Source organism: Anguilla rostrata, chromosome 17 (assembly GCF_018555375.3).
Source record: "Anguilla rostrata isolate EN2019 chromosome 17, ASM1855537v3, whole genome shotgun sequence".
In the NCBI taxonomy this organism is placed as follows: Eukaryota; Metazoa; Chordata; class Actinopteri; order Anguilliformes; family Anguillidae; genus Anguilla; species Anguilla rostrata.
In genome coordinates, this window is record NC_057949.1 from 6,108,134 (window position 1) to 6,134,132 (window position 25,999).

Genomic DNA, 25,999 nt, shown 5'->3' on the forward strand with positions numbered 1-25,999 from the left:
CCAGGCAATAAGACGCAGCAGTGAAAACTGCCCAAAAGCGCCTATACTTCCTGAGGAGACTCAAGAAGTTTGGAATGTCTGCTAAGACCCTCATCAATTTCTACAGGTGCACCATCGAGAGCATCCTCACTGGCTGCATTACTGCCTGGTACGGCAGCTGCTCCGCTGCTGACCACAAAGCCCTCCAGAGGGTGGTGAAGACAGCGGAGCGCATCATTGGCTGCCACCTCCCATCTGTGCGAGGCATCTACCACACACGATGCCTCAGGAAAGCACAGAAAATCATAACAGACTTCAGCCACCCAGGCTATGGTCTGTTCTCACTGCTGCCGTCTGGCAGACGCTTCCGGAGCATCCTGGCACGGACGACCAGACTCACAAACAGTTTTTTCCCTCAGGCCATCAGGCTTCTCAACCAGCAACATAAATCCCTGGGATCACATTGATCACATGTCCTCCTGTGTATGCTATGTACGTTCAATGTACAATCTTATGCACATATCCATCAGCACTCCTGCACTTTATATATGGTTAATATTTAAATATTTAATACTCCTATTCCCACTGTCCATATCCCCCATCTGTACAGGCTGGTACTTATTTGCTGTTAATATTTAACACTTTGTTTAATATTATGTGTATTTTTATTATGTGTGATATTTCTTTGATATATTTTAGATATTTTCGATATTTTGCTTTTGCTTCTACGTAGTTGCTGCCTGCCATGTCACAAGAATTTCTTTGCTCAGAATGACCTGTGTTATACTGTGCACTTGACAAATAAAAACACTTTGACTTTGACTTTAATCCTGCATATAATTTTAGGACCACACTCCAGCCCAGTAGGTGGCGGTAATAAACTAAATGGCTACTAGAATACCGCAAATAAAAAACAAAGAACGATAAGAGGAAGACGAATATGCTTCATGGTTTTACACAGCTGTAACGCGGACATTGGATCATTCTTAGAATTTCATCACGTTCAACAAACGATCGAGTTGAATTAATTGAGTCATCAAAGTGTGGGGTAAGTTTTTTTAAAGCATAATCGTGATGCTTTTGCAGTTGTGCTTGCTTTGTTTACCAGGAAGCCCTATATAGGGTTACTTTGTATTCACTGTTTACTCAAAAATAACGGTTTGCTTATTTAGCAGAAACACACGAGAGTAGAATTCATTTTAGAGTCTCAAAACGTACTGTTGCAACATTACTTCTCTATAAAATGGCCAATAAGATTATAATGAGTTGATGCACCTAAATAATATAACAATAGTGCTATGGTGTCATCCTGTAGGACTCTTATGGTCGTTCGCTAAATTAGTCCGTGTAACATGTGGAAATCAATATGATGAATTTTGTTGTATCGGTATTGTTCTTTTTAGGCATATTGTGAAATGCAATTAAGTCAGTGAATTACTTTTCATATGCGCGTCCTATCCATTACTTGGAAGCTAAGCGGTGCCATGGAAATGTGACGTTATTTCGTGAGAACAATACAGGAGGACCTGACACAAAATACAAACTTACAACCTTCGTGTTTACCAAAGTCTCTTGTGTTCATATCTTTAATCGAACGTTGACAGAATTCAGCTATTCTCAGCTTCTTGCGCTCCCGGGACCGTCTACAAAGTTCACCGCCAGAAATACTTTTTTTTTAAATTATTTTTTTTTTATTTCCAAAAATCAGTGATACCATTAGAAGCATGCTGTGTAGAAACATAACCCTTACGGAAAAGTCTTATTTAAATATTAGGCAGGAAATTCTAAATGTGTTGAAGTAATTGTGTAATCAATGTATATATACATAAATGAACAAGTATTTAAATATATATTTAATCACATGTATTATGTGTAACTACATGTCAAATATGCAAAGGTGCCACATTTAGAATTTTTAAATATGTGTTCCGTCAAATTTATTTATTCATTTTTATTTATTGTTTTTGCTTCTAAATTATGCAGTGGGCCATAAATGACAACACAGATTAACCCCTTAAACACCACTGAACGGTTTTCATCTGAGACGTGGCAATTGTTTATTTGTTTAAAGCCAGCAGTTTGTGAATCCTTTGGAATTACCTGGATGTCTGCATTAATTATGCATTAATTGTGGTCTGATCTTCACCTAGGTGACAATAATAGAAAAACACATTCTGCTTAAGCTAATAACACACAATCAATAGCACTTTTCATGTCTTTATTGAACACATTGTCTAAACTTTTCAAGTTCAGGGTCGAAAACGTATGCGAACCTTTGTATCTAGTAACTTGCGGCCAGCATAAGGCTAAATCCCTTCCCCTGTTTCCTTCCAGGAGCTGTACTTCTGCACACCTCTGGGCAGCTGTGTGATGCAGGCAGGAGTCTGTCTGAGACAGGACACTGAGGCAACACTACCAGAGATAACTGAGCAGCACAGGATCAGACAGAAAGAAGAGGAACTCAGTGGACTGGAGTCTGTCCACATGGCAGAGTCAGAGACAGAGTGTGCTGCACCAGGACTCAACGCACTGGAGCCAGAATGTGATACAGCGCACAGTGGGGTCAGTGATGTACACCACACACAGGCATCATTGATTAAAACAGAAACTGATATGACCCATGCTGGGGATATTAAGACAGAGAACCTAGACAGCATGGAGCTGGAATATGTAACCCATCTGCATCCTGACCAAATCAAAACAGAGGCCGATGATGGAGGATATGCAGATCACATCAGTGACTTGCGGGGTATTATATGTGTTGACATTAAATCCAATCAAATGAAGTGTGAATCCAGTGAAATTTTAGTGAGTGATCTCATGGATACTGTGAAGACTGGATCTGGTGTTGATCACAAAGATCCGGCTGAACCATGGCAATGTTCCGGCGAGCCAAACCCAAACTGTAAAAAAGAAGAAATTCATGATCTGCCAGCACAATGTGGGAAATTAAGTAATCACAGTGACATGAACAATGAAAATAATCAGACCAGAATTTCCCAGAAAAGAAAAAATGGTAGCAAACCATACATGTGTACACAATGTAAGAAGGGTTTTAGTACAAATTCAGCTTTAATTAAACACCTAAGAATTCATACAGGTGAAAGGCCATACAGGTGTACACAGTGTGAGAAGTGTTTTAGTACAAAATATTGTTTAGACATACACCAGAGAATTCATACAGGTGAAAAGCCATACAGTTGTATTCAATGTGGCAAGTGCTTTTCCAGAATGTCTAATTTACGTAGCCACCAGAGAATTCATTCGGGTGAAAAGCCGTACGTATGTTTTCACTGTGAGAAGTGTTTTTCCACAATATCTAACTTAAGTAGCCACCAGAGAGTTCATACCGGTGAAAAGCCGTACAGGTGTGCAGAGTGCGAGAAGTGTTTTAGTACAAAGTTTGCTTTGAACGTACACCAAAGAATTCATTCAGGTGAAAAACCATACAAGTGTGCACAGTGTGAGAAGTGTTTTAATACAAAATTTTCTTTAGATACACATCTGAGAAATCATACAGGTGAAAAGCCCTACAAGTGTACAAAGTGTGGGAGCAGCTTTTCCAGAAAATCTTGCTTGGATTCACACCAGCGAATTCATACGGGTGAAAAACCCTACAAGTGTCATCACTGCGGGAAGTTATTTTCCAGAATACATAATTTAAATATCCACCAGCGAATTCATACTAGTGAAAAGCCCTATAAATGTTCTCAGTGTGGGAATCACATTTCCAGGATATCGCAATTAAATAGCCTCCAAAGAAATCATACAGATGAAAAGACCTACAAATGTGCTCACTGTGTCAAGTGATTTTCCACAATATTTAAATGTCCACCAGATAATTCACGGGTGAAAACCCCACAAATGCACTCCGTTTGGAAGGTGTTTTGGTACACAGTTTTCTTTAAATGTACACCAGATAATTCATAGGTGAGAAGCCCTACAAATGCACTCAGTGTGGGAAGTGCTTTTTCAAAATATCTTATTTCATTAGCCACCCGAGAACTCATACGGGTGAAAAGCTCTGCAAATGTTCTCAGAATGGGAAGTGTTTATCTCAAAGATTTAATTTGTGTAGACACCTGAGAATTTATACAGGTGAAAAGCTGTACAAGTGTGCAGTGAGAAATGTTTTAGTACAAAGTTTGCTTCAACTCTATACCTGAACATTAATTCAGGTGAAAAAACATACAAGTGTGCACAATGTGAGAAGTGAATTAATACAAAAAATGTGTTGTGTATGAAACAGTTTTACGCTGAATGTGCAGATACCAAGGCGTTTATGCTATGTAAATTTCTGTTTTCTACTTTACTGCCCTGTAAATGTAGTTTAATTCATGTTGCACATAACTTGTAACATTAATTGTGCAAAAATAAATTTGTCTCATTGGTCTGAACTGTTTTAATCATTTTACACATTTAGAATTTGTCAAAGTGAAGCCTTTTATTTTAAAATAACTTCATGTATATATCAAAATAAAAAGTGGTCACAAATATGTAAATTATGTTATACATGTGATTGGTAAAAACAAATAAGCCAAATTCATTTTAGTAAACAATAGTAAAAGAAAGAAAACGTTATTCTGAAAGCCGCAGAGAAGTAATTGGATATTTCAGGGCTGACGTGGTACTCGGTGAGAAGTGAACTCACCAGTGACAATCAGATTTGTCGATGAGTTTGGTTAGTGATTAGTGAATAATTCACGAGTGCATGTTGGGGTGTGGGAGGGGGATAAAGAGTGGCGAATTTAACTTTTTCAGATCCTTTACCCGGCACGTTTTATGTTGGTACTTTTGAGTGACGTTTTCTCACAGGAAGTCCCCACGAAAGGCTTTGCGGCGATAGTATTTGTAATAAGACCGGCTGGTGTGTTTTTATCATCACTCAAGATAAACTGCGGTAAGGTTACTATGAATAATTTATGAATCTGAGTCGTCATACAAAAACAATATTTGCGCACAGAAATTGCTATGGGCAGCGAGGGTCGTTCAGTTCCGTTTTGGTTTGTTCGTCGTCTATCCTCTTTTGCAGAACACCTGTTAAGTTCACTTGTTTCACATCACAAAATAGCTCATTAGAAGGAAGAGAGCAAGCGAAGGAAATTTTTTCAAATGGAAACTAATCCAGCCTATGATTTCAGGGCCACACTCCAGTCCAGTAGGTGGTGATAATAAACTAAAAGCTGGCTGTACCTCCGCCAATAAAAACAAGAAAGAATAACTCTCTTTATGGTTCACTGCTTTAAAACACGAATGCGACCATTCGCCGCAGCGAATTACATCACTTGGTGGTAATGAAAGAACTGTGGTGAGTTTTATTTTTAACCACAATTTTGATGCTTTTGCAGTTGTGCTGGCTTTTTTTTTTTTTTTTTTTACCATGAAGCTCCAAATCAGGTTACTTTCTATTCACTGTTTAGGCCTACTCAAAATATCGGTTCGTTTATTTAGCAATATCTGCTGAAACACATGAGAGTGGAATTCATTTTAGAGTTTGAAAACGTAGTGCTGGTACTACGTTACTTCTCTATGACACGGTAAATAAGATTACAATGCATTAAAGATGTTGCTAAATAATTTAACGACGCTAGTTTGTCAATTTTGTAGGACTTCGTATGGTTTTCCATTAAATTAATCGGTGAAACGTGGAAGTCCAGTAAATATGATGCTTTTGATTGTATCACCTGTATTGTTCTTTTAAGAATATTGCGCAGTGCAACCGAAAAGTGAATTTATTTTCAGCGAAGTAGCTTCATGCATCCTTATCCATTGCTTGTAAACTAAACAGTGCCATGGAATTCCGATGTGATTTGGTGATAACAACACTGCAAAGTGAAGGAGTATAAACAAGCAGAAATCACGGGCAAGCCTAATTGTGCCAATTTAGCATGCTGTCAACAACGGGACTTGCACAGGATCAAGAGGGTACGAGGCTAGTTAAATAGTGCTGCATTCTGTCAGTCAAGGGCAACTCGTAAAGCCCGGGGGGAAAGAAAATCACGTGACCATATCTTACAGGTATTTGCATTTGGGTGGTAATTGGCAACTGATAAATTAATCACATGAACAATACGTACGTCTGCTGATGTCAAGAGGTTTGGACCAATGAGATCGTCCACTGCACAACGTAATTGAGTCATTATCTGGATTTGGGGTTGGCAAAAACATCACTTCTAAAATGAACTGTTTTCAGGTTGTTCAACATCATCTTTCAACACATTTGATAAGAACAGAGCTTAATTCCAGATGTATTTATGAATATTTCATTGAGAACAAAAATTTCAACGTTACCGTCGGTAGTGTTACTGCAGGGAAAACTATTTTGCCAATAAAACGTGTCTTTCGTAGAACTTTTGTGTGTGCATGTATTTATTTAATGAATATTTGTAAAATCAGGTTTCATTGCTCAGAGAGATATTCTTAATACAAAAAATTAACATTTAAAGGCCTTCATGTTATCTTTGCACACCAGTGACTTCACAAGCCAGGCATGAACTCTGCTGCGTCTGGACATTAGGCATGTAAAAAAATACATAAACCACTTTCTGGTGGTGAACTCGGAAATTTCAGACTTTACGAGTTGGTGACGACCGGTCGAACCCTCAGCTTCAAAGACCAGCGGTCCCACTTTTTTTTAATTGGCTTTTATTTTGCAGTAGGACATGTTAGATTAAAACTAAACCCCTCCCCCTGTTTCCTTCCAGGAGCTGCACTGCTGCACACCTCTGAGCAGCAGTGTGATGCAGACAGGAGTCTGTCTGAGACAGGACACAGAGGCAACACTACCAGAGCTAACTGAGCAGCACAGGATCAGACAGAAAGAAGAGGAACTCAGTGGTCTGGAGTCAGAGACAGAGTGTGCTGCACCAGGACTCAACATACTGGAGCCAGTGTGCGATACAGCACACAGCAGAGTCAGTGATGTAGACCTCACACACACATCACTGATTAAAACAGAAAATGATCTGGGCTCCACCCACACTGGGGATCCTAAGACAGAGAAACTAGGCAGCATGGAGCTGGAATATGTAACCCATCTGCATCCTGACCAAATCAAAACCGAGGCCGATGATGGAGGATATGCAGATCGCATCAGTGACTTGCGGGGTATTATATGTGTTGACATTAAATCCAATCAAATGAAGTGTGAATCCAGTGAAATTTTAGTGAGTGATCTCATGGATACTGTGAAGACTGGATCTGGTGTTGATCACAAAGATCCGGCTGAACCATGGCAATGTTCCGGCAAGCCAAACCCAAACTGTAAAAAAGAAGAAATTGATGATCTGCAGATGCAGTGTGGGGACTTAAATCGTCACGGCGACATGAACAGTGAAAATAACATGACCAGAATTTTCCAGAAAAGCATAAGTAGTAGCAAGCCATACAAGTGTACACAGTGTGAGAAGTGTTTTATTAGAAAATCTCATTTTGATATACACCTGAGAATTCATTCGGATGAAAAGCCATACAGCTGTATTCAATGTGGGAAGTGCTTTTCCAAAATGTATAATTTAAGTATCCACCAAAGAATTCATACTGGTGAAAAGCCATACAAGTGTACACAGTGTGAGAAGTGTTTTAGTACAAATTCAGCATTAACTAAACACCTGAGAATCCATACAGGTGAAAAGCCCTACAAATGCCCTCAGTGTGGGAAGTGCTTTTCTGAAACCTCGCATTTAAATTGTCACCAAAAAATTCATACAGGTGAAAAGCTGTACAAGTGTACACAGTGTGAGAAGTGTTTTAGTACAAAAGCTTATTTAGATATACATCAGAGAATTCATACAGGTGAAAAGCCCAATATATGTCCTCAGTGTGGCAAGTGCTTTTCCAGAATTTCTCTTTTAAATCAGCACCAGAGAATTCACACAGGTGAAACCCCATACAAGTGTACACAGTGCAAAAAGTGTTTTAGTACAAAATATTATTTAGATATACACCAGAGAATTCATACAGGTGAAAAGCCCTACAAATGTCCTCAGTGTGGGAAGTGTTTTTCCCACAAATCAAATTTAAGTAGCCACCAGAGAATTCATACCGGTGAAAAACAGACTTATGTATTTCGTTTTTAAGGAAAAAATCTATTTCACATGACTCCCATCAAATTCATACCAGGTTTTTTATGAATGCATACATTGTGGTGTACTTTGTAAAATAAATTAAAAAGTGCTATACTAATAAAATTGAATTAAACTGAACGGAATTGAAAAAGACATTGTCACAAAAACCAGGCCTGAAAGAGTTTTTTTTTTTTTTTTTTTTACCAAATCCCTTCAGATTGTTTCAGAAAAACACCAGAAAATTCTTACAAATGCAAAACCCTTTGGATGTACTGGACAGCGCATGGAAGGCTGTTTGTTTTTTTTTTTGTTTTTGTTTTTTTGTAGAAAGGCTTAAATTAGCCCTTGTTTTAAAGTCAGACAGATGAAATCATAAATCTGAAAAGTCATGAGCACAAGGGTTCATTATGCTTATTTCAACACCAGAAAATTCCATCAGAAACCACGTAAGTATTTAACCCACGTGGGAAGTTTGCTTCCTGTGTGAAACGTGCTCTTGCGAGTCACTTTGGCTAAAGGCCTCTGCAGAATGACTAAATTGTAAGCGATTATGTTTTTGAGTAATGTTGTCATTTTATGTATCCACACTTAGTCGTTTTTTTTTTTTCACTTTTAAATATTCTAAGCCATTTTATTTTAAGCAATGCAATTGAACTGTCAAAATCCAGCATGTATGTTAAAATCACCAGCAGTAAAATGTATTCTGGTGAAAAAACATACAGACTAATAACACTTACAAATGAGACAGTACTTTGAATAGGATTAGATTATAAACACATATTTGTTGGCTAAGTGGCTTTAAGTCATCAAGGGCCCAAGGTATCAAATGAGCCTCAAACCACCGTGCTGCTGCCAGATATGCAGTAGATACTACAAGCATTGTTTCTCCTGATTCATTTTCCTGTTGAACTGTTAAGAATGTGAAGAATAAAATTACCATCTTTTCATTTTGGCAAGATAAACATTCAAGCATATTGCAATAGATTTAAAGGGAGAGTAATCAGGTTAAAGAAGCCAGCAGTGCTCGTTGTATAGCTGGCCATAGCGGCCTTAGTGTCATAATTCAGTCGTAAAGTACATTGTGTGAAAACTGAACACACCCTTCAGCACATAGCTCTGGGAGGAATTATGGAATGTGTCATCTGCGTGTCATGAACATGCCTCAGTTATTTATGAAACGGGATTAATATTGTTCTGCATGCTGAATGTATTTACACTGAATGCACTTTGCAATCTGTGGGGCTCCGATTTGGTTAATCTGAGCACAGTTGCCTTGCCATTGAGTGAGCTACGCAGGGCATAGTCAGTCAGGTTAATGCCCGGCCTGGTCTTACACACAGTGTGTCCCAGAGACACTGACAAACTACTTCATGCAAGTAAGGGGATGTATATGCAAGTAAGGGGATGTATATGTAGGATCACAAACTTTTAAAGAAAATTTTTACCTAAACTATCACTTACTCAAACTCAGTAACACAAGTAGCACATTATGGAATAAGAAAAAAAGTCAAATTAAATATATAATATAATATAATATAATATAATATAATCGTTGTTTCACAAAAACGAAGTAACATTGGGCACCATGATAGTTCATTAGTCTCTGTTCCTTTCTAACTTAGCTTATGTGCACGTGGATGTTCCGTCACACCTTAGGGGGACAATAACTCGCTTTCTCGAGTGATGGGCTGAAACCTGTTTTAACTGTGCAGAACGGGCGCTTGTGATTAATGATGTTGCTCAATGGAATGTTTTAAAGAATGCCCTCCCGATGAATGAGGCTGAGAGTTCCAGTTTCAAACAGCATTCCATCATGCAGCGAAACAGCCAAACGTCCCTTACGAGATTCTTTGTATCTGTATGGGCTTCGGTCTACGGAGGGTGGTTAGGGACAAAATCTTTATGTATGCGTTTTACAATGCGGTTGGTTTTGCTACTTGCATTGTGCACTGCTATCGATTTGGCTACCGGCGCAGCCTCTTGCATTGTGCAATGCAATTGGTTCTGTGACTTGCTGAGCTACTTGCTGGGCTACCTGCTGCAAAGCTAACTGCTAAATGTTTGCCCATTGTCTGTCTTGTTTATGTCATTTGCTCATTGCTGTTCAGTTTTCATCACCATCAGCTCAGTGGATATCTTGCGATGCAAATCTTCAAATGTATAGAAAAATTCTTTTGAGAAATTTCCCCCATCCCTATACCATGAGTATGATGGACTGCTTCTTGTACTAATAACAGGGGCATACCCTGGCTCTTCTGTTTGGGACGGGCACTCACCAGACAGGGTGGGACAGAGCTCTGCTCCTTAGATAGGGGTGTTCTGTGGCTTTCCAGGATAATTCCAGTTCTCGCCAGATGGGGCAGACTGCAGGACTGCTGGGGGGCCCTCTCTTTCTTGAGGGCCCTGTTGACATTACATTACATTACATTCATTTGGCAGACGCTTTTATCCAAAGCGACGTACAAGAAGTGCATTTTCATGATCGTAGACAACTGCTGAACACGGGTTCAGTAAGGTACAGTTACTTATTTTGTACAGCTATTTCTAGCCGAGAACAATGAACACTATCCTGGTCTAACATCTGCAAAGCCAAACTAGGCAGAAGATTAAGCTAGAGTATTAGGACAAATACAATTTACCAAGAAGTGCAGGGATGGGGCAACATGTAACAAGTGACAGGAAAAAGGTTTTTTTTTTTTTTTTTTTTAATATATATATACACAGCATGGTGGTGGTTATTCTAGGTATAGTCTGAAGAGATGAGTCTTCAGGCCACGGCGGAAGATGGATAGTGAGGGGGAGGTTCGGAGAGGGACGGGGAGTTCGTTCCACCACTGGGGAGCTAGGGTGGAGAAGCTCTGTGATCCCTTTGGGCGGGTGGGAGGGGTTACAAGACGCCCTGCTGCTGCAGAGCGGAGTGGTCGAGCAGGCACATAGAATTGAGTCATGTCCTGCAAGTAGATGGGGGCTGTCTTGTTGGCGGCAGTGTAGGCAAGGGTCAGGGCTTTGAATCGGATCCTGGCGGCGACCGGTAGCCAGTGAAGTGATCGCAGCAGAGGAGTGACGTGGGAGAATTTGGGGAGGTTGTAGATGAGCCGGGCAGCGGCATTCTGAATGAGAGATGGGGCAGCTTGCTTTTTGAATGCTTGGGGAGATTTGGTTTGAAAGTGTGGAAACCTGGCTGTCGCTGGGGTCAAGGGGTCCCCCAGAGTTGGCGGAGGTGTTGGCGCTGGCTTGCACCCCCAGTTATAAGAAGACAAATATGTGAAAAACAAATTAAATCCCATATCACCTTTCCGGCCAAGCTGAAGGTGTTCAGAAAGGACGGCCCACGTACCTATACTACCCCACAGGGGCCAGTCAAAGCTCTAGGGGAGCTGGAACACCAGGAGCCAGACCCAACAAGCCAGGCTCTGGAGGTCGAGAGCTGGGTTCTGTGTCAGTATCAGACTGAGAGGAAGCGGCCCCGACGAGGAAGGGGGCTTGACATGGCAGCCATTTTGCTGAAAAAACTACAGAGTAAGAAGCCTAGTGCTTAACACCAACTGTACTGTTCCACCCCATTTTTGTCCATTTCAACTTTACGGTTTTTGTTCCAAATGAATCCTGCGTATAGAGCATGAATTTCACATTGGGCAGGATTGGCAGCCCAACTATCCTCTTCTTAAAAATAGAAGGCTGGCTAAATATGAAGTTGGTAAACTGAGGTTCATCGACACATGGGACCCCAGGACTCGTTTGGTTGGCTTTTAGTTAATATAGATGAGCGAGTGAATGAATTCAGGAAGACACAACTAAGCTGGTATTGTTTGTGCTCTTAGAAGCATCTGAGTTGCTAAGACTTAAAAACCACAAACAAGAAATTAAATTCAGAAAGAAGTCTTAATTGTTTAAAAGTTGTTGGTTTGAAAACAATATTGTTTCGGTGAGATAATGTTTTAATAGATGGGGCCATTTACTTAACTACACTGAATTCCTTAAAAAATAAATACAAGCTACAAAATTTAATAATGCCTTTATTAGAGCAAGTTATGGAGAGAATTCCATTTATTCTTTGAAAACATGGGATTCTAAATGCAAAGACATACAGTGGAAAGGGGATTGGAAAGTAACTAGAAAACATTGCCTCATTGCCTTTAAAATTATTTATTTAATTTATCCAGAGAAACATATTTTGTCAAAGTTTGCAGCATGGATGATTTGTGTTTATGTTATGGCTTAGAAAAGGAAACTGTAGTGCATTTGTTTTATAATTGCACATATAGCAAAATGTTCTGGCTTGATTTAGGCAATCTTCTCTCCAAACTGTGTTTAGTAAAACCTCAGTTTATGGAAAAAGACATGTTACTGATTTTTGAACGTAAAACATTTACCAAGGGTTAATTTTTCTTATAAGCCTATTAACAATTTTTGGAAAGTAAAATATTCATTAAAAGAATGACAAACCTAATATTACCCTATTTAAAACTGCAATGGAGAACTAAATAAGTGTTGCAAAATGTACCTTTGATTTATGCAAATATTACTACCTACAAGTATTTACAAGCCTACAAGTATTTCCCTGACCATGTTTTTAAGAAATGACGAGAACGCGCTTAGCAGAGAAGCTCAAGCTCCTCCTGACAGTCGGTAACCCCTTAAACACACTCGTTAATCCCACCATTCAACGTTATCGGGAAACCCACCCCTGTTTCCTTGTTCCATTTTGCTGAGTAGCCTACCAATGTGCAAACGCAAATCTTCGTTGTGAAAGTCGGAGATAGTGCAGGTAGGTCCCGCCATTGCGCATTTTAATGTTGTTGAAGACCGTTTTAGTTATTTTAATGTATGACTCCGTCTATGTTGAGTTTCGTGCGCTGGTGTGCTCGGTCTTGTGCATTTTAACAGGTCATCTATTTGACGGAGTTCCTGGTATGTAAACTTTTGACTATTCGTCTCATTGTGTGGAAAGCGTGAGTTTTGGGTTTGGTATAGTAAAGTGTTTCTTTGTAATATTCAAGTGTTTGTTTTACAAAGTTTTGATAATTTATTTTGATGTACCATTTTCAGTTGAAGTTAGGATTCTGTTGCTTCTGTTTATAACAGCCAAGTGTGTATGGCATGCAACGTTAAAGTGAGTGAAGCAAAATGTTTGGAGGTGACGAAGCAAAACGTTTTTTATCAAGTACGAATGAATGAAGTGTGTTTTGACGTGGCTGTAAATTTTTTCCTGGCCGCGAATGCTTGATTTGTTTACATTCTGGACAGATGTGGCAAAAGTAAATCTATCGTTGTTTCCGTCCAAGAACTTTCTACACATGCAATATCAGAAACGCTGTCTTTGAATTTCTTCTTATCGTGAGCAGTGCCTGACCCGCAAGCGTAGAAATGTGTTAACGCGGCGGCATAATTATATCGATAGATACCATTGCTGGAAAAAATCCTATATATAATGTAAACAAGTCAGGCATTCTTCGCGGTCAGCTTGAAGAAAATTTAACGACAACTTTGTTTATTTTATTTTGCATTGTAGATGGGGCCTGTCATTATTGCTGTGGAATTATATTATGGGGGGTGTGGCATCTGGCCTAACGTATGCACACTTTATCTTATTTAGACTATTTCTAGGCTATTCTTTATCTGCTCGGAACCTTGGAACAAGTGCATGTGGACCAACCTTTTGACAAACTGTGCTTTGTCAAAAAGTGATTTTATCTTAATTTGTGTCTCTGGCTCTTCTATAAAAAGGGTGAACCTGTGCGATTTTTAAGTGTCTCAGTCAGTACGTTTACATACACAGTTGAAATCGAGCTATATTAATAAAGAATCCAATTATTGACCGAGGTGTGACTAAGGCTTCTTATAAATCCTGCTTCCTCCAATTTTGTCGCAACTTTTTTGAATAGTTCGTCATTCCGCGTTTTTCTTCCATTCATGTATTTTAGGATATTTAACTCCTTTAGTTGCGATAGCATGAAGTTGGTCTCCTTGTCCGTCCAGAAATGTGTTTTTTTTTCCGCCATGATACTAGGGAGGGCAGAACGGAGCTTTAGAATGTCACCAGTGTAAGCGCGTGAGCTCGACAATGCATTTCTCACAGGAAAGGTCGTTTGTCGCCATTATTTTAGTTAATTACAGTGGTGATAGAAGTGACAGTAATTAAGTGGTACTGTGCTGTTAGCATTTATTTATTTATTTATTTATTTATTTATTTATTTATGTTAGCCTAAGTGTAGGTGGAGAAAGCACACTTAGACAGTCCATGAAGCGTAAATATTTTTTTAAAATGTCGAGTTAAAACCATTTGTTCACACATTTGTACGAGAGGTAATCCACAACCCACACCCGTTCATCGAGTACGGTCAGATCAACCAGCATGAGCTGATGTTCAGAGCAGGAATGCTGTTATGTGCGTCTGCTTAGGTTTGTGATGCGAAGTCATAAGAGAAAGCGGGACGGCTGTAGGATGGTGTTCACTCCTGTTGTCTGTTAGTGTGAAACAAACTATTTCAAACTCAAACTCCATTTTAAAGACGGAAGAGAAATATTGAATAAAAGAACGGAGTAAGTAGCCACTTGTGGACTGAGATGGATTGAGATTACATTACATTTATTTGGCAGACGCTTTTATCCAAAGCAAGATGGAGAATAGAAGCTGGTGGAGGGGTGGGAATCTGCAGGTATAAAGCGCTTAATTCAGTAAACAGAAAACTTAAATTAAAATGGTTCAGTGCTAACTATGAAACATACATAACATGCTTAATTCAGAAAATGAAGCAAATAACACAATAAAAACCAACCGAATTGAATAGTAAACCGATTAAGAAGAGTGCAATTAATGTATTTTTATTATTATTATTATTATTATTAATATTATTATAAATGAAATCAAGTTTAATTAAAATAGAAAAGAGAGGCAAATGGCCCAAGAAAGAAGAAAATGAATGAAGCTAAAGCAAGGTGGTTAAATTAGCTCAGTGTCGTGAAGAGTTATGTTATTTGGGCTGAACTGTAACAGAGTAGTCAAACGTTCTTTTTCTCCGATTTGCTGTAAGTGAATCCACTCAAACTCATAAAGCGAACACACGTTCAGCTCTGTGGTATTTCCGCAAAATGGATCTACTCGCCAATTTATTTTCTCACTCAGACAGAAAACTACAGTTATACATGGCAAAATGTCAGCCCATTGTTTCGTCTCATCTACCTTAATTAAGTGGGTTACAGACTTAAATCAAGGTTGAGAAGCTTTAATATGTAATATGGAGAGAAGAACAGCGTCATGAGCATTTGAAGCCTAATGGAACTTAATTTAATTGAGATCATGTTGTAGGAGTGGCAGGATTTATGTCACTTTTACTGCAAAGAAAAAATCTTAGATTTAAAAAATGATCACAAATAATACATGTTTAGTGAATTATAAATGCATTAGTAAATATGTGCTTCTTATACATTTTGGGTATATGAGAAGCACATCATGAATAAAATGCATTATTAGTAGTAGTATTATACATTGTAGAAGAAATTGTACTATTGTGCTTATTTAGCTAAACTTTGACCCACAAGCATATGGTACATTAATGGGGCAAGCATATGTCTGTATAGGTTTGTAAGAGTCAACATTTATTTAATAGGCCTGAATATTTTTTCTTTGTATTTATTTATTCCCCACCCCCTTCTGTCATGTTAATGATTACATGTTTCTTAGTATAAATTTTATCTGCTGCTAGGAACGTGTGCCCATGGGGATGAGAATGTATGTAATGTATGTATGGTATGTATGTATGTATGTAATGTATGCATGGTATGTATGTTATGTAATGTATATAGAACGTGAACGGTTGTTAAATGAAATTTCATTATAGGCTAATATGCAGCTGAAAGTGTTTTTTAATTCTCCAGAGAGAAGAAAGCTTCAGCATTAACTTCACAGTTTTATAATTCTCCCAAGAGAAGAAAGCTTCAGCATTAACCTTACAGTTTCATAATTCTCCAGGGGGAAGAAAGCTTCAGCATTAACTTTACAGTTTTATAATTTTCCCAAGAGAAGAAAGCTTCAGCATTAACCTTACAGTTTCATAATTCTCCAGAGGGAAGAAAGCTTCAGCATTAACCTTACAGTTTCATAATTCTCCAGAGGGAAGAAGCCTGAAAATTCAGATGCCACCTGTTCTCTTTTAGGTGATGGTTCCACTGACAGCACAGAGAAATTTACACAATTTTATACTTATACTATACTATACATGTTAATGCCCATGGCTTGGAATGAGATGTTCCACGAGCACCTATGGGTGTAATGTTCAGGTGCCCACAAGCTTTTGGCCATGCAGTGTATGTTTAATATTGGACAATCAATATATAGTTTAGCACTGGCATTATTTATATAAAATAGTCATTCATCATTATCAAAGATGCAAAAAAAATTGAAAGTTATGTTTTGGGCCCATATATATTTCAGATGGCTTCCTGTCAACACTATGCTGTAATGTGTATGTGTCTCTCTGTGTGTATTACTGTGTCTGTGTGTGTGTGTTCAGTACATTCTTGTTTTGTATGTTTACAGGTCGCTAATTTGGGTGAGAACCCACTTGTGGTGTAATCTGGTCTGATGTGTTCCGGTCTCCTGAGGTAGAGGGCGCTGTTTCTAAAAATGAGTCTATCAGGGGAGCCGGAGAATGAAGGAGAACCCCACAAGACTGACAGAAATTGGTAAATGCGCGAATCAGATATTTAATGTGCTGTGAGTTAGAGCTGCAGTAAGAGGATGAGTTTAAATGGAAGCTCTGTCTCCATGTTTCGTTCACAGGGTCCAGGTTGAAAGAGCAGGGTCACCTGTACCCAGCTGTATGTCTATGAAGAGGGATCATTCAATGGATCCTCCATTCTACTTCAGAGGAGAGTTCACCGGTAATTCAAGGTAAGCGATCTGGTTCATGTTAATACTTCTGATTAATTTAACCTTATTCCCTTTTGCCACTTTCAGGTGTAGGTTGGGTGCTCCATGTCACATTCAAGGGTAGGTGGGGTGTATATATTACAGTTATTTGGCAGATGCTTTTATCCAAAGTGACGTACAATAAGTGCATACGAAAAGTCATTGGAACAACTACAAAACAAAGGTCCGATAAGGTACAATACTCATTTTGTACATTTATTCGTAGCCATGAACACATTTAGTCCAGTTCAAACAATGAACATTACTCTGACCTAACCTATGCTAAGTTAAACTAGGAGGCATGACAAGCTACACCATCAAGATAATGATACAAGGCACAACAAGTGCTGGATGGAGGTACATGTAACATGAAAGTGGCACAGGGGGTACATGTGTAGCATGAAAGAGGGGAAATTTAAGTGATAGAAATGATCCGCAGAGTGGTGATATTTAGTAAGTCCAGGTATAGTCAGAATAGATGAGTCTTAAGACCACAGCTGAAGATGGGCAATGAGGGAGTGTATGATGGCACAGTCAGGTATAGGTGGGCGTTATGTCATATTTGGGCATATGGTGGACTATTACATCATATTCGGGTGTTGATGGGTGTTTCTTGTGATTGTGGTGTAGGTGGGTGTATTATGTCATATTCAGGTGTAGGTGGGTGTATTATGTCATATTCAGGTGTAGGTGGGTATATTATGTCATATTCAGGTGTAGGCTGAATGTACCATGTTGGATTAGGGCTGTATAGATAGATGGTGTTTTTCTTGTAGAGTTTCTGCAGGTGTATGTGACCCATGGATCCATTCTCTGCAGTGCCAGTTTTCAACTGCCCTGCTCTCCACCCCTCACTCTGCCCCTATACTCCAGTTCTTAACACAGCCCAAATGGGGGTGGATTCATATTTCACTGGGGTTCATTGATGAGGAGTAAATTGCAAGATTTTTTCAAGTTTCTAACTCTGCTGTATTCACAAGAGTAAGCTGTACTGATTTCAGTCAACATTTTGAAGAAATTTTTTTTTTTTTCCAAAACACAGTTAAACAGAAATTTTTACTCTGTGCACAGTCAGTTAGATCTACTGTGAGAGGATGAGTTTACCTAGAAGCTCTGTCTCCATGTGCAGTGAGTTAGAGCTGCAGTAGGAGGATGAGTTTAACTGAAAGCTCTGTCTCCATGTTTTGTTCACAGGGTCCAGGTAGAAAGAGCAGGGTCACCTGTACCCAGCTGTCTGTCTATGAAGAGTGATGATTCAATGGATCGTCCATTCTACTTCAGAAGAGAGTTCACAGGTAATTCAAGGTAAGTGAACAGGTTCATATTAACACTACTGATTAATTAAACCTAAATCCCTTTTGCTACTTTCAGGTGGAGGTTGAGTGCTCTATATCACATTCAGGTGTAGGTGGGTGTATTATGTCATATTCAGGTGTAGCTGGGTGTACCATGTTGGATTAGGGATGTATAGATACATGGTGTTTTCTTGGTGAGTTTCTGCAGGTATATGTGACCCTGGATACAATCTGTGCAGTGTCAGATTTTAACTGCCCCGCTCTCCACCCCTCACTCTGCCCCTATATTCCAGCTGTTAACACAGCCCAAACGGGAGCAGCTTCATATTTCACAGGGGGTCATTGATGAGGAGTAAATTGCAAGAAAATGTTCCACGTTTGTTTCGGTACTGATTTCAGTCAACATTTGAAGAATAGATTTCAAAACACAGTTGAACGGAAATGTTTACTCTATGTGCTGTAAAGTAGAGCTGCAGTAAGAGGATGAGTTTAACTGGAAGCTCTGTCTCCACGTACTGTGAGTTAGAGCTGCAGTAAGAGGATGTATTTAACTGGAAGCTCTGTCTCCATGTGCTGTGAGTTATAGCTGCAGTAAGAGGATGTATTTAACTGGAAGCTCTGTCTCCATGTGCTGTGAATTAGAGCTGCAGTGTATTTAACTGGAAGCTCTGTCTCCATGTGCTGTGAATTAGAGCTGCAGTAAGAAGATGAGTTTAACTGGAAGTTCTGTCTCCATGTTTTGTTCACAGGATGCAGCAGTCCCTGCAGTCTAGCTCTCTAGAAGAGAAGAGTTCGGAGAGATTATCTTCCCCTAAACAGGTGTGAGATGTACTTTTTTCTAGTTCTTAAAAGGTTATGTTTACTTCCTACAGCAAATTGTATTTGAGTGTATATAATGCATATATATTATATAATTCCAGGATAAGTGCCTAATATTGCCCTTAACATTGATGACATATTTCATCTCTGCCAAATATTACTTATGATCATCTACAGTGGAATATCACACTTACAAAATAAACCAGGTTTTTATTTAAAGGGTAAGCACCACATAATGGCATCTCTCAATGATATTTGGCCAGTTCATTTTATCATATAGATTTTTCATTAAATTAAGCTGAAATTGTTGTTAGTGTGGCTTCAAATTTGACAAATTGATGACGGAAACACCCAAAGTCACACCGGAAAATTACTTATGTGACGTGTGATGCGTTAGGTGGAAGAAAAACAGCTTGGCTGTTATAGCTTTTCATTGAAAATATGATGGAAATGGAGAGCATTGAACTCTCTGTTTCTGAATCAAAGGACATTATTAATGACTCTGACTCTGACGAGTCTGTAGAAGACATACTCACTGATTCTGATGCTGCAATACAGCCATTCAGGTTTGAGCCAGAGGTGATCAGAATCTTCCCACAGCCAACAACTAAGGCACTTTTTAGCTCTCTTGCCCAGATTCATACGAGAAGACTGATACCAATTCTGTATCCCTGTGCATCCAGTACAAGAAAATTAGATAGTACGGGCTTCTGTGTTAGCACTATCAATGGTGGCAGATGGATGGCACTAGCTTGCTTTGCTCCTACTTTAGGATATACTCTAATCCACCTCCAGCAAGCGAATTAGTTTAGCATCATATGTTGATGTAACTCATTTTCCGTTACAGCATACCTCTTCATGTGTTTATTTCACACTGATACAGCACACCTCTTTATGTGTTTATTTCACACTAATGCAGCACACCTCTTCATGTGTTTATTTCACACTGATACAGCACACCTCTACATGTGTTTATTTCAGTCTCTCCTGCACACTCTGATGAAGCTGAAGAAGGATGAAAAGTTGAAACTTTTTCAGAGCCATCTGAGTCAGGATTGCCCAGAATGCTTTAAGAATCTATCTGAAGATCGGTCTGTATTGGATAAGTTTATGAAGATGAAGAAATTGTCCAAGAGTCATCAAACTGATGATTACCCAGAATGCACTGAGAGGGAGCAGGAGGATCCTGAGGCCCTGTACATAGTTGAGAAGATGCTGGAGACCTGTGGCAGTGAGAGGTCTCTGAAGATAACACTCCACATCCTGAGGAACATGAAGGAGAAGGATCTCGCCGACTCACTGGAGAAGGATGAGCAGCGCAGTAAGAGTTTTCTCTCATTGCAACTGTGTGTCCATTAGAATGCTGAAATTTGTTTAGCTAACAAATCTGAGAGTGAACAACATTCTTATTTGTAGCATCCACATACTGTACTTTCATAATAGTGTTTTACAGTGACAATCTTACATAGTTATCCAGCTAACTCAATAATCTTGCTCCCTGAAACAGGACCCAGGTATCTTGTGCTCAGAAGCTTGTAACTACACCACTGTCTCTTCAGACAGACATTTCCACAACATAAACCTGAGAAATGAAATGTAAACAGACATTTGAACCCATTTCCCGGGTTTTAATATCCTTATTGTGCAAATATTGTGCAAACAGGATTGATGATTTTTTCCAGATTTGTTTTATTAATGATAGATTCTAATTGGGAGTTAACTAATACTATGTATGAGGTGTGTAACATACTGTTCAAGGTATGTAGTTACTCTGTGAGTGGTGTGTAAAATACTGTGAAAACTGACTGTATAAATAGTGACCTCCATAAAGTTTAGGACAAAGACTTTTTTTTTTGCTATATGAGAACTGTCACGTTTTAGATTTTTGCAACCAAGCAGTTCACATTCTTAGCTTTTATTTATGGGCATTTTGGTTTCACCATGTAGAAATGACAGCAGTTTTTATCCATAGCCCTACCATGTGAATTGTTTGATTACGAATATATAATTGTTGAGTACAGACTCAAATTAAGGCAAATATATGTCTTTGTCACAAACCTAATTGAGCTCAGTGTATTTTTATTGTATTTTTACTGTTTCTTCTTGAAATGTGTTATTGAATGGGGAATGTTTACCCTATTTTTAACATAATAGTTTCTCATATTTCCTCTCTTCAGATGAATCTATAAAAAGAGCTCAACAGGCACTGAAAACTCATCTGAAGGGAAAGTTTGAATGCATCTTTGAAGGTTTAGCAATGCAGGGCCACACAACCCTACTCAATGAGATCTATACAGAGCTCTACATCACAGAGGGGGGAAGTGGGGGGGTCAATAATGAAAACGAGATGAGACAGATTGAGACAGCATCCAAGGGACAAACCACACAGGAGACTACAATCCTCTGCAATGACATCTTTAAGCCTTTACCTGGACAAGAGAAACCCATCAGAAATGTGCTTACAAAGGGCATCGCTGGCATTGGGAAAACCGTCTCTGTGCAGAAGTTCATTCTGGACTGGGCAGAAGGTAAAGCCAATCAGGACGTTGATTTCATCTTCACTCTTCCTTTCCGAGATTTGAATTTGAAGAAGGAAAGAAATTTCAGTCTGATGCAACTTCTGCAGCACTATTTTCCACAACTGCAAGAGATCCAAAGTGATGAAGTCAAAGTTGTGTTTATCTTTGATGGTCTGGATGAATGTCGACTTCATCTATGTTTCCAAAGCAATGAGATCTGTGATATAACAGAGACATCATCAGTGGATGTGTTGCTAACTAACCTTATTAAGGGGAATCTGCTTCCCTCTGCTCTCCTCTGGATCACTTCCCGCCCAGCAGCAGCCAATCAGATCCCTCCTGACTGCATCCACCGAGTGACGGAGATACGGGGGTTCAATGACCCACAGAAGGAGGAGTACTTCAGGAAGAGAATCAGAGACCAGAAAAAGACCAGCAGAATTATCTCACACATAAAGTCATCCAGGAGTCTCTACATCATGTGTCACATACCAGTCTTCTGCTGGATTTCTGCTACTGTTCTGGAGACAATGTTGGATAAAGCAGAGAGTGGAGACCTGCCCAAATCTCTGACTGAAATGTACACACACTTCCTTCTCATTCAGACTGATGTAAAGAATCAGAAATATTGTGGTGCCAATGAGACAAACCCAAAGAAAATGTCAGATTCAGATGCAGAAAGTATTCTGAAACTGGGCCAGCTGGCTTTTCTACAGCTGGAAAAGGGCAATCTGATTTTCTATGAAGATGACCTGAGAGACAGTGGCATTGATGTCAGTGAAGCTTCAGTGTATTCTGGGGTGTGCACAGAGATCTTTAAAGAGGAATGTGGATTGCATCAGGAGAAGGTCTACTGCTTTGTGCATCTGAGCATCCAGGAGTATCTGGCTGCCTTGTTTGTGTTTCATTCATGTGTAAATGAGAACAGAAATGTTTTAAGCGCAGAAGAATCAAAATCTCACAGTGACAGAGTGCAGCTGTCTGAGATACACAGGAGTGCAGTGGATCAGGCCTTAGAGAGCAAGAATGGACACCTGGATCTTTTCCTCCGATTCCTTCTTGGCCTCTCTCTGGAGTCCATTCAGACTCTTTTAGGAGGACTACTGACACAGACCGGAAACAGATCACCTGTACCAGATCTACAGACACAGACCGGAAACAGATCACCTGTAGCAGATCTACAGACACAGACAGCAAGCAGATCTGATGGAGGAAGACACACCCTTTTTTCTTTCTTTAAAAAATTCCTGACACGGACAGAAAGCAGAACACAGAGCATTAAGAAAACAGTCCAGTACATTAAGGAGAGGATCAGAGAGGAATCTTCAGCAAAGAGGACCATCAATCTGTTCCACTGTCTGCATGAACTGAATGACAACTCTCTTGTGGAAGAAATCCAGAATTCCTTGAGTTCAGGAAAACTTTCTGATAAAATGCTGGTACCATACCAATGTTCAGCTCTGGCCTTTGTGTTACTGATGTCAGAGGAGATCCTGGATGAGTTTGACTTGAGGACCTACAACACATCAGCAGCAGGTCATCAGAGACTGGTACCAGTAGTCAGAAACTGCAGGAAGGCCATGTGAGTATTAAGTCATTAAAGATTTTGATGATTGTCTGCATATTTTCACACTTCCTGTTTCTACTGAGAGTGAAATCCAATAAAATTGTTGTGAAAGTAAAAATTTGGTGAATATTATGAGTTCATAATCATTTTAACAGCTAGTGCCCGCATTTAATGTTTTGAATCCAGAAGTTACACAGTGTTACTCCCCTCCAAATTAGTTCACGAACACAAGGCGTTCTTTGGTTACAGGCATTTATTGCATATCCATGCCGTTAAACATGCCGTGAGAACTAGACAAAATAAAGCACAAATCATAAAATGAGTCCGGTGCAGTAGAGCATTCTCATAGAGAATAACCATTAAACAGATATTTCACAACACACATATAGCTTCAAATATAGCTTGCATAATCCATTATCTTAGATTAAACCCACGAAATTAGCTTGCCAAACACCCGCAAACGTAGGTGGGCCACCACGAACTCCACGAGAAAATTAGCTGTAGCTAGCCCGTTAACACACATTTAAATAACTATAGGCACAATATATATAGTAACACACAGACAACATTACACACCTCATTGGCCGCGTAACTCGAAGGGGGGTACAAAAGAAACTTCAACCTTACAAATCCTCAGCCAATTCCAATCCTCATGAACGCAACCATAAGCAACGCAACCCAAAAAACATCATCCTCTGCAGAATCTAACATGTGCTGTTCCTCTCGTGGTAATTTCAGAGCGCAACCAACAACCATGCCCCAACCCCACTGTAACACAATGACATTGGTTCCGCTATGGAAATATTACACAGGTCCTTTTAGACATACGTTCTTAATTGCCTTTATGTTAATTAATAAAAAATATTATTTTATTAAAATGTAAATTATTCTTGTATTTAACTCCAAATTATTAAATGATCTTAAACTGTACAACTGACGCTAGCGGCAGCTACACACAGCATCAAATACAGAAACTCCTCACTAATTGTATATTGTATCTGATTTAATTTGCTACTTATATTACAAAATACCATTGTCAACAAAATAATGCAATTATTGATAGGCCGATCAATCTGATGGATCAACCTTTGTCAAAACATACAACTCAGGATAAAATTAAGAGAGGTTGTATTGGGTTACAATATAAAGACAATATATTTGTTTCCTGGGTGCAAGTGGAATTGCTAGTTTTGCCTGTACCAGGTTTGGTAGTTTCATGGTCTGCAGTTAACCCGTTTGCATCAACGTGGGTTTGGTGATGCAATAGCGGGTGTGCCAATAAAAAACATTCATAGAACTTTTAGTACAAGCAATTTGGGTCAGAATTAAATGTTTAGAACTGTCCGAGTTCAGTCCAGCAGGACGTGTAAATCTCAGGTCCAACGTGCTGCAGTCGTGTCTTCCTCAGAGCGTCATCAACCTTAAAATCCTCAGTTTCATTTAATCTCTGACCACTATCAGTGTTAGAATTCAAATGTTGCATGTTTTATGTATGCACAATATCACTATATTATAATATACTGAGTCTTCTTTGCAGACTGAACGGTTGTGACCTCACGCAGAAGTGCTGTGATATTGTGGCCTCAGCTCTTCAGTCATCAAACTCACCCCTGAGAGATCTGGACCTCACTTACAATAACCTGGGAGATTCAGGAGTGAAGCTGCTCTGTGCTGGACTGATGAGTCCAAACTGTAAACTGCAGAGACTGGACCTCAGCAACAATAACCTGCGAGATTCAGGAGTGAAGCTGCTCTGTGCTGGACTGATGAGTCCAAACTGTAAACTGCAGAGACTGGGGTGAGTAGTACTCTGTGTAGTGTGACCTTAACTAAATAGAATTTATGATTATGGCTGTGTAAGGGTTTGAATGTTGCCGCGGGGAAGAAAACAATTTTACTGAGTCCATTAACTTTCAAAACCTGTAACTTGAATATTTGTATGAATGAGAGTTTGCATCTGTCAGCCTACCTTTAACTGTGTATTAGCTTGCAGTGCTATGGGAGGTTTTATCACAGAAAACCAAAAGTAAAGAAGAAAACTCACTGTCCACTCTAGAAGAAGTTGTAGCAGTCGGTCCGCCGGAGAGGCGGATTGGTCTCGGCTGCGCCGGCTGGTGGAGAGAGCACACGCACCTGGGCTGCGTTAGCTAATCAGCCCAGGTGCTTAAAGGTGTGCTGCTCTCCACAGTTCGGGGCCGAGACCGGGAGCTAACACCGAGAGTGCAGTTATGATTTTCATTTCGTTTTATTTTGAGCACAATAGAAAAAGAAAGCAATCCTCAGCTGGGATGCTGGAGGAGCTGGACCTGGCCGGGAAGGCGGGTCAGCTACAGAGCAGGTGAACTGAAAAGTTGCTGCTTTGTTTGACTTTTTTTTGTCTTTGTTATTTTAGCTTGTTGTTTTAGTTTATTGTTTTTACCCGGAACCCATGAAGGGGAAGGGTGAAGTTGTCCGTTTATTTTATTTCAGGTTTGTGTGAGTACGCTCTCTCTCTCCATGCGACAGACAACGGTGTTCCCCGGCTCTGCCGCATCTCCCTCTCAGGGGTGTCACCCTTGGCGTGTGACAGATATGTTGTCTTTTACATCTTTAATTTTGATGGTACATGTAGCTGTGCCAAAGATCCAACAGCAATGCAAACTAACTCACTGCCAACTCTGAAAGATGGCAGCTGCACTTCTGGGATGTGATGGTATGTGGTAGGGTTAAGCCCAGAGAAAAGATCATAGAAATGTAGATGGTCCCTTAGCCACGATTCAGACAACATACAGCATAAGAAATGGGCCGTGTGGGTCAGAATTACTTTTGTAGAACTGTCAAGAGTTCAGTCCAGCAGGACGTCT

The 25,999-nt window shown here is 39.6% G+C and overlaps 2 protein-coding genes across 11 annotated transcripts in view; both read left to right on the plus strand.

Moving 5' to 3' along the window:
* Positions 1–25,999, plus strand: part of LOC135244177 (NACHT, LRR and PYD domains-containing protein 12-like) — a 77,047-nt gene that overhangs the window by 21,203 nt on the left and 29,845 nt on the right. For 3 of the 5 annotated variants that reach the window (XM_064316426.1, XM_064316424.1, XM_064316425.1), the window contains exon 11: positions 24,694–24,954. The exons of the other annotated variants lie outside the window; for them this stretch is intronic. In XM_064316426.1, coding sequence (XP_064172496.1) covers positions 24,694–24,954 — 261 coding nt within the window. The remainder of the gene's footprint in view (positions 1–24,693; positions 24,955–25,999) is intronic. 5 annotated transcript variants of the gene reach the window in all.
* Positions 879–8,212, plus strand: LOC135244181 (zinc finger protein 501-like). Of its 6 annotated transcripts, none has more exons than XM_064316438.1 (3): positions 879–1,027; positions 2,314–2,541; positions 6,684–8,212. In XM_064316438.1, exons 2-3 carry the CDS (start codon positions 2,350–2,352, stop codon positions 8,055–8,057), a joined length of 1,566 nt encoding a protein of 521 aa, XP_064172508.1. In that variant the 5' UTR covers positions 879–1,027; positions 2,314–2,349; the 3' UTR covers positions 8,058–8,212. The 6 variants fall into 6 exon arrangements, with proteins under 6 accessions (XP_064172508.1, XP_064172510.1, XP_064172511.1 ...); XM_064316441.1 differs by lacking the exons at positions 879–1,027; positions 2,314–2,541 and adding exons at positions 4,983–5,287; positions 5,768–5,904; XM_064316440.1 differs by lacking the exons at positions 879–1,027; positions 2,314–2,541 and adding an exon at positions 4,711–4,879.

Coding starts and splice junctions, on each gene's coding strand:
- LOC135244181 (XM_064316438.1), top strand. CDS start 2,350: ATGCAGGCAGGAGTCTGTCTGAGACAGGACACTGAGGCAACACTACCA. Junction 2,542..6,683: donor GTGATACAGCGCACAGTGGG/GTCAGTGATGTA, acceptor GTTTCCTTCCAG/GAGCTGCACTGCTGCACACC.